This window comes from Protomyctophum parallelum (genome assembly GCF_964188405.1).
Source record: "Protomyctophum parallelum genome assembly, chromosome: 22".
Taxonomy (NCBI): Eukaryota; Metazoa; Chordata; class Actinopteri; order Myctophiformes; family Myctophidae; genus Protomyctophum; species Protomyctophum parallelum.
The window spans coordinates 11787790-11805755 of NC_139714.1; the positions used below are offsets into that span (position 1 = coordinate 11787790).

At 43.2% G+C, this 17966-nt stretch overlaps 1 protein-coding gene across 1 annotated transcript; it reads left to right on the forward strand.

Annotated features, from left to right (window-relative positions):
* The first annotated feature begins 243 nt into the window (after window positions 1-243).
* Window positions 244-17500, forward strand: LOC310853722 (RAD50-interacting protein 1-like). The gene is made up of 15 exons (XM_083758132.1): window positions 244-477; window positions 1566-1691; window positions 3956-4071; window positions 4815-4988; window positions 5651-5791; window positions 6414-6570; window positions 7187-7297; window positions 8543-8768; window positions 9950-10087; window positions 10216-10310; window positions 11134-11238; window positions 12541-12776; window positions 13148-13328; window positions 14884-15002; window positions 15447-17500. Exons 1-15 carry the CDS (start codon window positions 268-270, stop codon window positions 15685-15687), a joined length of 2376 nt encoding a protein of 791 aa, XP_083614258.1. The 5' UTR covers window positions 244-267; the 3' UTR covers window positions 15688-17500.
* The last annotated feature ends 466 nt before the right edge of the window (window positions 17501-17966 follow it).

Sequence of the window (17966 nt, forward strand, 5' to 3'; positions counted from 1 at the left end):
TACACAATTCTAATTGATTTGTTTACACAATTCTATATCCTCCAACTTGGAGGATATAGAATTGTGTAAAGCTGTCACTTGGAAGAACCTGTTTATGCAGACGCTGAACTGCAACACGCTTTACGAACCACGAGAGGGAGACACATCACTGCTGTTTCTACTCAGGCAAGCGTGTACTGTTCACGTTAACGTGTGAGATGTTGACGTGGAAATAGTGGACACACAGAGAGGAAAAACATGGCGGCGCCCACAGCCGAAGACAAGGCGATGGACAGGTTGCCTGCAACTGATTCAACGAAGCCCGTTGAAGATGATGCAGACCGTCACGCAAAGGCCAAGGGGGACAGGGCCCTCCAAGAAGAAGACTATGTGTTGGAGTTCATGGCGAAGGAGGTGGGCAGCGATGTGAAGGCACTGAGGAATGTCGGCGAGATCCTGGAGAAACTGACTGCAGAGAACAAGTTGCTGGAAGAGCAGGTCAGGAAAGCCATGATTCGTGATGATGATACATTACATACACAGCTGAATAAAGTTACTGAGGGGTGGGTGGGTTATTAATAATATTTGTTATAGTTAGTTAATATAGCTCGTTTTAAGGGACGTAGCCACTCAGACCAGTAGACAACATGAGTGTAGAAGATTCATTCAAGCTTGTCTACTTCATAGTTATTATAGCAGCTGTTTTTCTTGCAGTGTGTAACTCATGTGACAGTATTTACCACGGCTTAGTCATGAACTCCTCATTATAACTAACTATGCACGAATTACTTTGAACTTTGTGTGAGTGATACAATATTATATAATATATGACTGTGATTGTGAATACTGAATAGGCCTATAGCCTTAGAGTATATATTAACTCTATGCCTATAGCCTATACATTTACCACACATTTAATATCTGTTCTTATTACTACTTAATTGCACAATTAGAGACTGGGGCCTTATTTCTATTCGATTTCTTTAAGTACACAATAAATATACACAATATACAGTAACAAAGTATGTGTTTATATTTTTGCAGTGATGCAAATAGACCTTTTCAATGTAATGTGTCCCGGGACCAGGACCGGTGTATCCGGGTGGTCTTTTAGATGGGTCCCAGGGGTGGTCTTTTATATGGGTCCCAGGGACATTTTGTAGGAGTGAGTCCTAGTTCAACGACTTTAGAGTACAGTACTGAGTACAGTATTGCACCCCAGGACCTCCGGAGGGTGACATGATTGCGTCCTTTCTCAATTTAGTGTTTCGTCTTTCAAATGGTCTGAACTCTGAATTAATGTAATCAAGTGTACATGATTTGAACATTTTACCTTTTGAGGCCTAATAGCTTGAGGCCTAATAGCATTTCTACAATTGCCACAAAAATGCTACAAACCTCTTGCTTACTAGCAAGAGGTTTTGTAGCATTTTTGCCCATGAGCAAGCTTATGAGCTTTTCTTGTACATTTAGGATTCAGTAGCCAATCTAGCATTGAGGTGACAACACACTTCCTGCAACTGTCAGGGACTAGCAGTGTGTCCTGTTGAGTGAGTCAAGGTCCTTAACAATTGTACCCCCCCCAGGTGTTGACAGTTTCCAGCTCTGTGCCTCTGAAGGTGTCTGCGGCCTTAACAGCAGCGGAGGAGGCCAGGGCCTCGCTTGAGACATTGCTGCAGAAAGAGAGGGCTCTCTCTAATACACTGCAACAGGTACAGAGCTGATTATTATTATTTATTTATGTTCAAAACCTTTATATTGAGAGAGCCCTGCCTGGGAGCTCCCCAGGGTAACAAGACAACTCACCCCCTTTCCGTTTTCCTCCCGGAATTCTCCCCAGTGAGGGGTGGCAGAGGCTGGACAGCAGACAGCTGGACATTGAATTTCTCTAACTATAAATTGTCATGACAGCAGACAGCCTAAGTACAAATATAATTTATGAAAAGCCACTACAGTGAAGTCTGTTCACAGTTCAAGTTGTTGTAGGCTATGTGGGGATTATCTGACGAGGTACCATTTGAGTGGGCAAAACCTTACATATACTAAATAATACTAAATTGTTTATAGGGTCAATATAAGTAAAATAATATAGCCTTTCCACAGGAGTAACTTTTTATATTTTTCCAAAAAGAATACAAACAGCCAATAGCATATTACAAAGTTATCCCCCTCACTGGGGAAAATTCCGGGAGGAAAAACGGGCAAGCACCGGGGTGAGTTGTCCAGTATTCCTTCCCAGTTCTGTCAGTTTATCACTGAGCTGGTCAGGCTTAGCCTCGCATAGCCATTTGCAATGCAGATTAAGTCTGGCCCCTCTCAATTGTGGGAGGGCTGAAATGGTGACGAGCCAAACAGATTCGTCTGGAACCAGGCTATAACCAACCAGGGCCCAGTATTCAAATATGGGGCGGGACATTGCAGGAAAAAAAATTAATACTGAGAGGAGAGGGACGATAGACTAATATCCATGAAGTGATATTAGTATCGCTACGCAGGCTAGGTCAGGCTCATCATCATCATTTTTCAGCCGCGGTCGAGATCATTGATTTAACAATGCCACGCCAGACTTCCCGGTCCTTCATTGCCATCCCCAGCTCCTGCTTACTGAGGTCAGGCCAGGCCACTGCTTGGCCTCATGGTTGCACACTGGACACGTTTTTCGGAAAACCCAACGGAAAAACGCAGCAAAATCCGAAAACGCGTCTGGTGTGCAGGGACCTTTACTCCTACAACTCACCTCACCCCTGCTCATTTTGATAGGCTGGGATGGCTTAGGGTAGACGACACGACTACGTATAAAAGCTCTTTTCAATCTGTCCTAAATGGAAACGGATATTCTCTCACGTTTTCCTCGTGACATACTGTGTCTTAGGGGGAAACATTTGCGTACCGTACTACCGTTAATATCCACAGCAATGCCCCCCCTCCCCTACTTAAAGGAACTCATTGAACCCCCAGCCTCCATCCGCTCCCTCCGCTCTGGTACATCAAACACACTCAAAATCACAAAAACTAAACTCCGCACCATGGGGTACCGGGCCTTCTGCTCAGCTGCTCCTCGGCTGTGGAATGCCCTCCCCGACCACCTGAGAGCACCACAGTCTGTAGATGCTTTTAAAAATGCCTTTTTAGCAAGGCATTTGCCTAGTTGGACTTCTAAGATGCCCTGCATGCTTCTTTTAACCTTTTAGCTGCTTAGGTGTCCACAGAATGTTTAATTATTTTCTTTTAAAATATTTCTGCTTAAGTTGTAGCACACTGAGATTTGTTTCAAATGTAAAGTGCATTATAAATAAAATGTATTATTATTATTATTATTATTATTAATATGACATAAATGTAAGGTGATGTAAAGTAACAATATAATTCAGGGGTGCCGTGGATCTTTCACACAAACCTGCTGTTAGTTATGTTCACACACATACAGTTACAGTACACTGGTAGATTTCTTTCATGTTTTGTTTGGAGATCAATAGATAATTCAATAATCGAGTAACAGCCCCTACTGCATTAGCAGTCAATTTAACTGACAGTAAATGACCAGCATTGATTATACCAGTGGTTCTCAAAGTGAGGTCCAAGGACCCCCAGGTGTCTTAGTGTCTACCAGCAACTAGTTAATATAGCATTAAAATAATTTAAACCACTTTAACCGATATATATACCTGATCTGCAAGCTCACAACACGTCACAATGCCATGCAGTGTGAGCTTGTAGATCTGCAATTCTTAAGATCTAAATCTTGAAAAATATATGAAGAAATTGGAATATATTTTTAAACAATTTAACAACAACACATTTAATGGGGATCCCTGGCAGAAAATATTTTCAGATTGTGGTCTGTGGGTGTGGGTCACACTGGGCTACGTATTATGGTAATTTGGGGCTCCTTGACTTGGAAATGTTTGAGAACGACTGGATTAGAGTACTTATTTGGTCTGGAAGCATTATTTGTTGTTTTTTCCCATGTTTCTAGCACTTACAGGGGGCTCAGCCGTGGGTGGACACACTTAGCCAGACCCTGGGTCAGGTTGACGTCATCGACAGACACATGAAATACCTGCAGTGTCTACAACGCATAGAAGAACTCAGGTAAAGTTCACCATGACTGGATATCGTCAAAAAGTCAAAACCGTAACCTTTCAGGGCCAACCCGGCCAATGACTTGTCGGTCATGAAATTTGACTTGACGATTAGTTGTCTTGTCACACAAACAATTGCAATTAACGATTTAGTTGTGGTTTGGGCTTTGAAAATGGGAACATGTTAATTCAAATAGCATTTTAGCATTTTTGACTTTGACTTTTTAGACTTTGGAAAACCAAAATTGCACAAGGCAGATATGACAGAAGTGACTGATATTATTTAATAATTGTATACTTTCAAAAATAGAACATTTTGCAACATGGAAACAATTATGACGATTACAAAAAATAATGTGTGATTATTTATGTGAGTATTTATGTAATAATTGTGACTGTTACAAATAACTGACATATACCAAGAATTTACTTTGTAAATGTATACATTTTATACTTAACACATTGTGTGCCCTTTCAACATTTTCAAAATAGTGCCCAATGTTACTTTTGACGTTTTATAATTTTTTTATTCAATGACGTCCACAGACGTCCTGGGCACTGCGGTAATTCCCAGGACGTTTGTGGACGTCTTGGGCACAAAAATTGTTAAAAAACAAATAGCTGATCTACAAGCTTACAAGTGTTGTAAGCTTGTAGATATGCTATTTCTGCAAGAAAACAAATTATGAAATTTTTTCAACATGGGCATGTGTGTGTGTGTGTGTGTGTGTGTGTGTGTGTGTGCGTGTGCAGTGACTGCATCCAGCAGTGTCTGATGACCAACAGTGTGTGGGAGGCCATCGCGGCCGTGGGCACCATGGCCAACCTGGACGTAGGGCTGAAGGAGTCGGACTGCGCCCACCTGCAGCTGTTCCTCAGGGACACGCTGCGCTTCTGGCACAGAATCATCAAAGACAGACTGGCAGGGTAACGGAACGGCCGCCGCCGCTGGGTGCTTTCATATCCCGTGACTGACTGAATACTTTCATCAGCAGGATTGTTAAAGATGGAGTGCCGTGATTATTTTTCCACCCTAAAACATGATCATCAGGTCTTATTGTTATATAAGGAGGTATACTTTTTTTGAAAAAAAGTGTACAGTATTTGTTAAAATGTTGTTTTTATGTGGGCACGCCCACCAGTTCATTAAGTATGCCTGGTTTGCCTGGTGGGTGGTGATGGGTGGTGATCCACCTGAACTACACAGCTGTAGTTGTATGATAAAGGGGGAGGGGTTAGGGGAGGGGCTGATAGTGTGATATCACTATATTACTGTTTATTTCATTGGCCCGTTTGACTGTCAAGGGTTCAGCCTCCAGGAAGAAACCCTAAATACAAAGTTAATACACCATTGCACATACAAACGACTCCAGGGCACTCCAAGTACTGTCACCTCATAGACACATGAAAAACTGGAAAAATAATTCTGGCACTCCCTCTTTAACGGTTTATGCAGTACGGCCAAAGTCAGTGTTCATTTTGACAGCAAGTTATAATATATTACAGTAACTGTAACTGGAGTTACTGTAGTAACTCACTGGGAGTTCATCCTTAATCAACCTCCTTTTCCTGTTTTTATTTTCTTTTAGTGATTTTGAAGAGGTCCTGACTCTGCTCCACTGGCCCTTCATCACCCCTCCCATCCAGACTCTGTCGCCCCCTGCCAACGCCCAGGAGATCAACAGCCAGCTGGACCTGCTGGCCGGACAGCTTTTGGCTCTGCAGACCTCGTATCCTTCAGCACACACACACACACACACACACACACACACACACACACACACACACAACAAAAGAATAAAGGCACCTATACAAATTTGTCCGCGACCCACAAATGGTTCCGGACCATAGCGCTTCGTGTTAAACCACAGCTGCGCTGGGTTTACTCGTTACTACATGCACAGGTAAAAAAAAAACCCGCCTGCAGTTCCGGCTTTGTCCAGTAGAGTTTGGCGGCTTCAACATTGGCTAGCCACTCTGGGGGCTTGGGTCCCAACCCAGTGGTATGCATAGAGTATTAAAAGGATAGAGACTGAACTGGAGCGATAGCCCCGACCCCCCGCTATTCATTTCAGTGGAAGTTGCTCAGTGGCGTTTTGAAGCACCAGGAAGAACCGTCTACTTCTGATTTGGGCACCAAATTTTGGTGCACCAAAACGTGCACTCAATGTTAAACCCCAGCTGCACGGGGTTTCCTAGTCATAACGCCACAGGTCCGCCTGCAGTCCCACCTCTTACCACTAGGGCCCAGTGCTTCAACGTTGGAGAGTTGCACTGGGGGCTTGGTGGTACGGGCTAAATAACGGCTGCGTGAATGAAAGGTCGTGCTTTCTTTAAACTTCCTCCTCCCAGTGATGACGTCATATCGGAGAAGGCGGCGTCGGCCCCCCGTCCAGGAGTGCCCCAGGCTCCGCCCCTCTCGCTGCCCGTCCAGATCATGCTGCTGCCGCTCGCCAAGAGGTTCAGATACCACTTCACTGGAAACAGACAGACCAACTCACTGCACAAGGTATGAAACACACGCGCACACACACACGCACTGACGTCACCATTCGTTGATCTTTGGTCAACAGTGGTTTGCAATCCTTTTCATATCAAGGAGTATTCTTTATTCAGCATTTGAGACACTTTTAATGACCGACCGAAGACATATAATTAGTTATATGGACGTTGGATAAGATTTTGTCCACAATTTCATGCTGTATCGATGTCGTACCATAGGAGAGATAACAGGCAGACAGGATAACAGTTCTTCTACATTCTCTAATTGTGTAGACTTCTTGTAAATTTAGTAATGCAGATTTGTTTAACAGTGTTTAACAAGAATTCAACAAGTTGAAATAAAAAGAAAAAAACGTGAAAACGGTAGGGTCCAATTGCTTTAATATATTCCTCCAAAAGTCTAAAGAGTTAAAGATCTGTAAGGGTCCATTTGGTTACCAACTCTCCATTTAGCTGGTCACCACCTAGAACCCCCTCAAGTTTGAAAACCACTGATCTAGTCTAGAGTAGACCATACGCAAACTATGAACATTCAAGTTTTATTTATTCTCGAAATTACACTGAGTAATTAAACTCATTATCGCGTGTGTGTGCGTGTGCGTGCGTGCGTGCGTCTGCCTCAGCCGGAGTGGTACCTGACCCAGGTTCTGATGTGGATGGGGAACAGCTCTGCCTTCATGGAGGAAAAGATTCAGCCCATCATGGACCGGGCTGGAAGCAACTGCAATGCCAAGGTACTTGCTGTGTGTCCTGTCCTGTCCTGTCCAATTCTGTGTCTATTACTGCGATTCCAAACCTGTGCTGTCCCTGTGTGGGCAGTGAGGATATTGCAAGTGCGACCCCAAATAATAGGCTCTATGCAGACCCACTGTGCTACACTTTAAAGTAAACGGAAACGGAGCCGTTAGTATACTGTAAGTGGTAAGACCTGTGAAGGAAGTAAGCAAGTCCACATTTCTTTCCAATATGGCTGCTGCGCACAGAGCCTATTCTGTCAAGTGCTGCGTTTCCCAACCTGTGTGGGCCAAGCCCCGGCTACCGAGAGGAAGCATTGAAGCCAAATGGACATGCTTGGCCGAACGACTCACTCGCACATACACCTCGCGGTGCTCATTCGTGCTTTCGGCCCGGCGAGTCCATGAATGCAATTCTAGTGATGTTTAAGGCGCTGTTCACACCTGAGAGACAGCTGTCTCCTGTCTTATTCTGTGTGTCGCACGGCTCGCAATGCATTTTCAATGGGAGGTTTGACGAGACAACCTCTCGTCAAACCACGTGACTCCCATTGAAAATGCACCACCACCTTTCCAACCCGGAAGAAGGGGTGAAAAGGGAGTATGTGCTGGGAACCCTGGTGGTGACTGCGTGGTTATTCTTCTACAGGCCCAGAGGAGCTCTCTCTCCTGGTATGGGATTATATTATAGGCTACACTGCTGAAGCTGTCCTACTCTGTGTGGTCCTTTAACGAGACTTAAAAATTAAAAACTAAAACTAATATTCTTCCCTTTTTCTCTTTATTGTTTATCCGGATACTTTTGGTATTTTATGTGCATTTTGATGCTAATCCTTTTGTATTTTTTACTCAAGTGCATTTTGAATTACAGACTTTTACTTGTAAGCAGAGTATTTCTACATTGCAGTATTGACACTTTTACTTGAACCCCTTTTGGTGTTTAAAGCATTATGTTACACTTTTGCTATTGAAAAAGAGCAGATCTACAAGCCGCGCTACGAGCTTGTAGGTTAACATTTTTAACTAAAATCTTTGCTTCTGAGAGGTTCCTGGAACAACATATTTTCAGATGGTGGTTGGCGGCCAATGGCATATAATGTTTGGGGTCCTTGACATGAAATATTGAGCACCACTGATATAGAAACATAGGAATTTCAGAAAACTGTCAGGATTTAGAAGAATTCGACGTCAGGCCTAAATGGGTTAAGCAAAAACATTTGAGATACTTTTTCCGCCACCGTTCAGGTGGAGCTGTGTCGCGGCCTCCTGTCTCTGGCCCAGGAGAAGTTGGCCAGCGACGCCCCTAGGCTCCTGTACGACGACGCTCTCTTCTGCCACCTGGTGGATGAGCTGCTGCAGTTCGAGAAGGAGCTGAGGGGTAGCCACAACTACCCCAGCTCTCTCCCCGGAGCCCTGCACATCCTGCTGGACGAGGCCACACTGCAGAAGTGGCTCACGGTCGAGAAGAAGAGTATGTTGGGGAAAACCATTGATTGTTATACTAGTGAGGACCAAATGTCCCCACAAGTATGGTAAAACTCCAGAAATGGATGTTGTGAGCACCATTTCAGAGTGTTTTCTTTTTTTTCTAGAGAGGGTTTGGATACTGTTAGGTTTTGTGAGGTTAAGGTTAGGATTAGACATTTAAAGGTCTAGGGGTTAGAGTTAGAATTATGCTTGATAATACTCCAGTCATAATATGTATGTGATTAATAATATATAAACTTTATTACAGGCTCATGGCCCACAGGGTAAAAACAATACATCACATATAAAAAGAATAAAGAAAAAGGATACAATACAGAACATTTACCCAGCCCCAGGTTATAATCTAAGAGAGGCACTCATGCCAGTGTCCACTAATCACAGTTGTATACCTGACAGAACTACGGCCAGGGTCTGTCATTTGTCCAATGAATCCATTCAACGAGAGATCCAGTCTGCACATGAATTTGTAGGTCAGGTTCCTCAACAGAGCCATGAAGGTGGTGAGACCAAGTGTACAAAAGAGCTCTACTGCTCCTGGGTTTCTTTAACAGAATCCTGAGACAGTCATTGTAGGCTACTTGCAGCTTACGTAAGCTCTCCCTCTTATATATATACAGGTTAACCTTTACATCAGTAGTACAGTGGTGAAATCTCCGAACGAACATGTTCGCTTGTACATAGAGCATTCTCCTCTGTCTAGACATATCCTCGTCATCCTCTAGGCCTGTCTAGGGTGTCTGTTATAATGTGCCCAAGATATTTTGTACTTTTAGACACACACATGGTTTGACCAGACAGGTAAAAAACAGGAAACTTGATTTCAAGGTCGTCCTTAGTTATATCAGGACCTTGCTCTTCTTAGCTTTATAATTAATATCAAAGTCAATACCATAATTAGATATACATTTTACTTTTATTTATTTTTTTACTAGGAAATTACTAGTTTTAGTTTTATTCCTAATCTTAATGACAGTAAAACAAAAATACAAGAACCGATGAAGCGAGCGGCCTGCAAAAGAAATGGGCCGAGTGTACCGGTTACCCCTCACTAGTATAGTAATACAACCGTGTCTTGGGCATTAGTATCTCAATGAAAACTAAAAATTTGACATGCACTTAGACACACTCACTTTCTGTTCTATCTTTTGTCTCTCCTCCCTCCAGTGGCGGTGGAGAAGGTGGACACCATGTTGTCGGCAGAGGGAGCCTGGAGCTCTCAGTACAGAGACATCAGCGACATGGACGAGCTGAAAGCTCCAGACTGCGCCGAGACCTTCATGACTCTGCTCCTAGTCATCACAGGTACGGCTGCCCTGTTGGGAACTGGGGATCATTTCTCTGTCACACTTTGCACACTTTCACGTCAGTCCAGACAATCAGGAGTTCCACGACGATAAATATGCCATTGTTCCCGTTTGTCCCCCCTCCAGAGCGCTACCGTTCTGTGCCGTGTCCCAGAGCTCAACTCAAGTTCCTGGAACTACAGCGGGAACTGGTGGACGACTTCCGTATCCGCCTCACACAGGTGAGAGAGGTCCCAGATATAAATGGCATTAAATGGGGGTCAGTAGCCTATGCATGTCAAACTGGGCATCCTTCAAATTAAAATGATGAGAATCACTGCTAGAGCCCTGGCATCATATTCAATGGATTTTGGCACTCAGAGAGTGTACAAATGGAACCAAATGGACCTGTCATGGTCCATTTGTACATGATTTTTATAAATAAAAGTTATAATTAATTGAGGTCCCACATATAAATGGCAAATGGGGGTCAGTAGTCTATGCATGTAAAACTGGGCATCCTTCAAATTAAAATATGTGAATCCCTGCCATATCTTTTCAAATGGGGTCTTGCCCTGAAAATGAATTCATTTTACACTCAAGAGTTAAAGATCTATAAGGGTCCATTTACCATTTGGTTACCAACTCTCCGTCATTTAGCTGGAAACCACCAGGAACCCCCTCAAGGACCACTGGTGGTCCCCGGACCACTGTTTGAGAACAACTGTTCTATTCTAAGCTTAATTAATTAATGCGGACTCGGCCCCCAGCCTGGTACCCTAGTCAAAATATGGCCCTTGAGGAAAATTAATTGGGGAACCCTGGGGTTAGGGGGTGGGTGGGCACGGGAGAAAGAGAAAGGCAGGATAGGGAAATACTAAACCAAAAAGAGAACCATAAACATAACATATCACGGATAAAACATCTGTGATTTGAGAGCGGGGCATTGATGTTGAGAAATGACAACACAGAGGGTAAATGGTAGGTAGATGGTGCATTTATCCAAGGCGCTTTACATGTAGACTGAGCATCACATTCACCCATTCACACACACATTCATCCCAGGTGATGAAGGAGGAGTCCAGATCCCCACTGGGAGCGCGCTACGGTGCCATCCTCAACGCCGCCAACTACATCTCCACCGTGCTGGCAGACTGGGGGGACAATGTGGTGCGTATACATTTTTAATTTCGTAGGTTCGTTAAGACCTCCATATTATTATTAGTACAGGCATTATATGGGAAAAAAGGGGTCAACCTCCAACTAATTGCAACAAAAACAAACTCAGCTGATTTTGTATCTTACATATGTCCTGAATAACATACAAAAAGTCCCCTGAAATTGTCTGAGGGGAAAGTGTTGAAAATGACCTGTACAGTATGGCCACCATAGACATCCAATATAAGGCAAATAATTTCAAAATGTCCTTTTGCTTTAAGTAGCATGTGACATGTCAAACTAGGGTGTTTTCACGATGCTGAGTCCATTCCAAGCATTAGTTTTGCATAAAAACACTCCTTGGGCTAATAACGGTCATAGCCGTCATCACAAATGTGATGAGGTCAGCACATTTGGGCAAGTGGCTATGGCCGGTATTAGCCCAAGGACTGTTTTTATGCAAAACTAATGCTTGGAATGGACTCAGCATCGTGAAAACACCCTAGTTTGACATGTCACATGCTACTTAAAGCAAAAGGAAATCTTGAAATTATTTGCCTTATATTGGATGTCTATGGTGGCCATACTGTACAGGTCATTTTCAACCATTTCCCCTCAGACAATTTCAGGGGACTTTTTGTATGTTATTCAGGACATATGTAAGATACAAAATCAGCTGAGTTTGTTTTTGTTGCAATTAGTTTGAGGTCAAATTACATTATTACTGGACTATATGGTCAATGCCTGTGTGAAAAGTGGGAGTGATTGATGCAGGCAGTGAAGAGCTACGGCAGCCAGTCACAGTGACACACATTCAGACAGAACATTGTCAGAATTATAGTATGATGATGATGATGATGATATATATATTTTTTCAAATGTTTCAAATATTTGTTTTGACACAGAATCAAATGTTTTATAGTCTTTATTAACCAGGAGTCTGGGTGGCTTGGTTCCAAGCTTAAAATAATGTATATGAATATTTTCAGAAGTCTCTAGTTCCAATGGTGGTTGGTGCTGGGGTGTGGGGTTAGACTAGAGTTTTAAAAACGAGGCAAGGAGGGGTGCAGCCACTTAGCTGGCAGAGAGTTTGAATCATGTGTTTATTTTTCTTGTGTATGCCTGTACCTCTCTCTCCTTTGAAATTAAATAGCAATTTATACCAAAAAAAAGTCTCTATGGGGTAAAACAAATATGGTTTTCCTATCTGTGGAACCAAAAGACGACCGCCACTGCTGTGCCCCATTAACTCAACTCGTTTCAAGACAAATGGATTAGTGTAAAGATGGTCATCTTTTCCACCTCCTCCACCAGTTCTTCCTGCAGTTGCAGCAGAACGCTGTGTCTCTGGCCGACAGCGAGGAGGAGGAGCATGGCGTCCTGGGGGGTCTGGGCATGACTGAGGTGGGCCGCCTGGCCTCGCTGGAGGGCTCGCTGTTCGAGGGCCTCCTGGCCCTGCTGGAGAGGCTGCGGGGGGACATGCTGGGCCGCCTCCTGGACGCCGTCATGAGAGACGTGAAGGAGAAGGCCCAGACCTACCGCCAGGACAGGCCAGTCCCTTTATCTTGATTTTTCCTGAATGGACTTCTGTATTTCTAAACGATTAATCAATATCGACGACAATATAATGTGATGATAATATCGTGGACATAAGCATCAGTCCACAGTCATGTTCCATTGAAATCCTTGATCTGTGTTGTTTATTGATTTTTAATTAACACATTATTTCATTCTTTCAAAATAGCGAAGTGGGGTGCCCACATGTAGACCCACATTTTGACATTTTGGAAAAACAATAAAAGCTTTTTCTGACGTCCACAGAGGTCCTGGGCACTACATGCGGTAGTTCCTAGGACGTACAGTATGTGGACGTCTTGGGCATTATAGTCAAACACCGCTGTCCCCCCTGTGTGTGTGCCAGGTGGTTGTCCCTGCCCTCGCAGTGCGACCAGGCCACCATGTCCCTGTCCAGCTCGGCGTGTCCCATGATGCTGTGCCTGCGGGACCACCTGCTCAACCTGCAGCAGCTGCTGTGTGTCCCCCTGTTCCAGATGGCCTGGCACGGGCTGGCTGAGCGCCTCGACAACCACCTCTACCAGGACGTGAGTTGGCTTTTTGGAAATATGGGGGACGAGAGGTGACTGCGGAGATGGCTCTGGCTTGCATGGGTGTCCCGGAAAGAAAGAAAAACATGACCATGGTGACTTCTATACCCATTAAGACCTGAGGCGTGATTCTAACAACTGCCCTTCTAAATCAGTATTTCTCACACTTTCTCGCAGAGCTTTTTCAAAATATGTAAAAATTATGTAGTGACAATGTGAGCTTTTCTGATATTTCTTTTAATAGCCATTGCCAATGCTAAAGTCTAAAATGACACAGATGCTTTCCTGGTTTTAATGGGTTAATGGGTCAACTCAACCCATGGAGACTTGAATTCATGGATATTCTTTTTGTTTTTTGTCGCATTCCTACTGTTCCATACTGTATTGCATTACTGCTATTATTTTAATGTTTTATGCCTTGCACTTGAGCTGCATTTCATGTCATGAAAGGTGCTATACAAATACAGGTTTATTATTATTATTATTAATAATAATTTGATGACCGCAGCAGTGGTTCCCTATGGAGACACAAAAAGTCTCTGTTGTGTCTCCAACTCATGGAATAATGTTCTAAGGAAGCATGTTGGAAGGATGTTGTAGAACTGAAAATAGCCAATCTACAAGCTCACAACACATTGCAGATTCGTTATTTTAACATTAAAGGTTTTATGACATTCATTTTCATTTATTTTTCTTTTTTCTTTTAGGTTTTATGACCTCAATTACACCCAAAAAACCTGAACATTGAACATTCAGTGGATTTTCTGTGGTCTGAAGTTTTCTTTGTGGGTTTGAAAGGCCTGAGCTACAATGAAAACAGGCAACACAGTGAAACAGTGACATCTGCTGGCAAATCCCATTGACATATATGGGATTTGCAGTAAGTGATGTCACTTACTGCCGGCAAATCAGAGCACCTGTTTGAGCCAGAAAACCCCAGATCACAGAAAATCTACTGAATGTTAAAAGTTCATGTTTTTTGGGTGCAATTGAGATTAGAAAACCTAAAAAAAATAAGAACAATTCCAAAACCTTTTTTTTAATGTCACAATCCCTTTAAAAGAGTATCATCTTCCATGAACATGAACGGTCTCAGAATTTTCAAGAAATAGAGCAGCAGCTGCATACATAATACCTAAACATCATTAAATTATCCGTCATGAGATTGTATTTTGCCAACTATACCTTTTAAGTAAACGTTAAACGCAAGTTTAAGCAAGTACTCCAGTACTTTAACCTGACTCCGCCAGATTGCGGGATTGCAGTACTGAGTTGACAAGTTCCCTCCTCCTGCCTGCATCTGGGATCTCTCAGGCAGAAACGATACCAGGATACCAGTACTTGACCTCAAGTACAAATTTGACAGAGCAACTTTCACTTGTAATATCTGACAAGGGCTGAGTAAGTTGTCCACCACTGCCATTTTTGATAATGTGACTGTGAATGAAACGGCCCCAAAGAAGCTATGTACCTTTCCCACAATGCAATGCGTTTTATATGTCCGTGTACGTGTCCAGACACGGATCAACCCACTTGTAATATCTCTTGTCAGGTGATCCTCTATAATCATTTCAACGAGGGTGGTGCGGCGCAGCTGCAGTTTGACATGACCAGGAACCTCTTCCCTCTGTTTGGACACTACTGCAAGAGACCAGAGAACTTCTTCAAACAGTAAGAGACTGTGTGTGTGTGTGTGTGTGTGTGTGTGTGTGTGTGTGTGTGTGTGTGTGTGTGTGTGTGTGTGTGTGTTTCCATGTTTCCATCTAGCTAGCTTGTAGGTCTGCTATTTTTGAAAAATCGTGAAAATGTGGCACAAATCTCTGAATAAATTATATTCTTTCACAGCAAGCGTTTTTAACTCAAATCTTTGCTTCCGGGGGGTCCCTGGAACAACATATTTTCAGATGGGGGGGGTCCGCAGCCAAATATATATAATTCTTGCGGTCCTTGACGTGAAAAAAAGTAGAGAACCACTGACAAAGGAACATAGGGTTTTTCAGAAAACTGTCAGGATTTAGAAGATATCTGTAGAATCGATGGTAGGTCTAAATGGGTTAATAATACAGTCCCCCTCCCCCCTCTCTCTCTCAACCCCCCCACCCCACCCCACCCCAGCGTCAAAGAGGCCTGCATAATTCTGTGTCTCAACGTTGGCTCGGCTCTCCTGCTGAGGGACCTGCTCCGAGATGCAGTGGAGGACCGTGTTTCTTTAGAGGAGGAGCGGACGGGAAGAGGAGGAGGAGGAGAGGAGAATCCTACGCCAGAGTCGGCACTCAACGATGTGGGGGTCTACCGTCTGGCCCCCTGCGACGCTCTCATTCTACTCAACCTCAGGGCATCGTGGCCTGGACAGTGAGACGTGTGTGTGTGTGTATGTGTGTGTGTGTGTGTCTGTGTGTACTGTACATGTGAGCAACAGGCAGAGAATCGAACTCTTCACCTTCTGCTACCACCGAAGTCTGAAGTCATTTCCACATCCTACACGTTTGTTTTCCCCATTCTGAATTCCCATAGACAAATAAGAACTTCAGGTTCCAGGAGGAAAAGGACATTAGATGAACAAGATGACTGTTGACCGTTAAAATAATTGTATGTCATTCTCGATGAGTTTGAATAATTTGTCAAATGAAACTTCTTTTTTTTTGTGAAAATACAAAATGATGACCACTGATTAACAATAATAGTATCCGAGTCATGTATGTCAAGTGTCAGGCTTACTCAGGCCTAGACAAGTCATGAAGCTTTACAGTACTTTGAAACAGGAAACTTAGTTTCAAACTGGAAACCTGTGGAAAGTCATAAAAATGCTGAAACCTAAAATCTGTCTATGAAGAACAATGGATCTCGGAGGGGAGTCACAGACCATATCTATACAAGCTCACAACACGTCACACCGCAATGCGTTGCGAGCTTAGTTGTAGATCGGCTATTTTCAGCTAGAGTCACCGGTCGTACAGCACATGACCACAGGCATCACCACGTCTTCGTTCTTAAGGGGACGGTTTGATTTAAATCTCTTGTCCTCCATAATTTGATTCCAGTTGGAACTTTTAACTTGTTGGGAGTGATGCGTTATCACTAGTCTTCATTGATAGTAAGGTGCCGTGGCATTAGTCCGGTGATACATTGTTCTAATCTGAAGGCATGCATTATAAATACTGTAGGTAGGTAGATCGGAGAGGTTTATTGTCGGTATCAGCCAGGGCTACCCTGGCCTTAACCTCACTACAAACTATGCCTAACTGTAACCCTATACCCATAACCTCACAAAAACACCGTCTAAAGCTAATCTAACATGTGTCGGACTATCCCGCTACCTTTCTCAGTGCCAGCTGGATCTGTCTTTTTTTTCTTTTCTTTTTTTGAAGAACGAATTATTCTTGAGTTTTGTGAAGGAAGAGCTAGGACCAACACAACTGGACTTGAGACCAAGACTGAACCGTAGTGGGTAGGGTTTTTTATTTTTATTTTTTAACATGTATGTTTCTCTGTCACAACCTCCCGGCTGTTGATTGCGTGTGTTTGTTGTGTAGCTCCAGTTAGCTCATAACATTAGCCACTGTTGTGAGGCACTCCGCGCGATCAGTGCGATGTTGCAAAGTCTGGCTCTGGGTTAACACTTCTGTGTTGCAGCCTTTCAGGGCTTAGGAGGCACTCGCATTGGCTTAGGCGGCGCTTCAGAGTATGGGTTCAGACTCGGGGTAACCAACATGACTAGGTCGTCAAAGCCAACCCGAGCAAAAATAGGTTCAGGTTTCACCAAGACCTTTTAGAAAAAATCTAAAAGCTCTTGTACATGTCCTATTTCTGAACATAAAGTTGATATTATCGACATAACGATAGGCCAATTATGGTTAAATATTGAGGTATTTGGTAAAAACAATATTCTAATTTGACCATATTGCCCAGCCCTAAACTGTGAGTATTACACCACAAAGTACTTGACTCCACTCAGTCAAAAGACAGAAAGTACAAATATGGGATAGGTAGACCTTTGACATGCACTACTACCACACAGTTCGTCTTTACACGCGATATACTGCTGTTTTAAGCAGTGAGTTGCTTTCCCCACAGCCTAAGTGTCCTCCTGTGTACTGTATGCAAGAGTATAATGGTATTTGTAAAAGAAGGCTGACAGTGGCAATTAATAAAAAAATATTTAAATCCTGTTTCAGTCTTGTCTGTATTTCTCATTAAGTGGAAGGAACTCAAGTAAGTGTATTTTGATTTTTGAATTGATCTATCTGCCACTAATATAACGGGTGTCCCCTGTGGCACACTCATTATGAGATGCTCAGTCAATGGCACACCTTCCAGCCAATCACAGCGCCAATTTTGATTCCATGCATGAGCATTTTTCTGTGCCTCAAATTTGAGGCTCAAAAAAGTGTATTTATACACTATTTTGCCGTCTTATGATTGGACAATATACGGTGACGTCACAATATGTTTTATATTGCCTGTACCTACAGTATATAGGCAACCACACTCCACAGGATTGCATTCTCAATGCCTGTGTTTAAATTCAGATCGATTGCTGAGGATTTCGCCTCAAATTCCTGCACTGAGGATTTCGCCTCAAATTCAGCCTCAAATTTGGTGCCAATTCTGTCCTCACATTGTGAGGACATACTT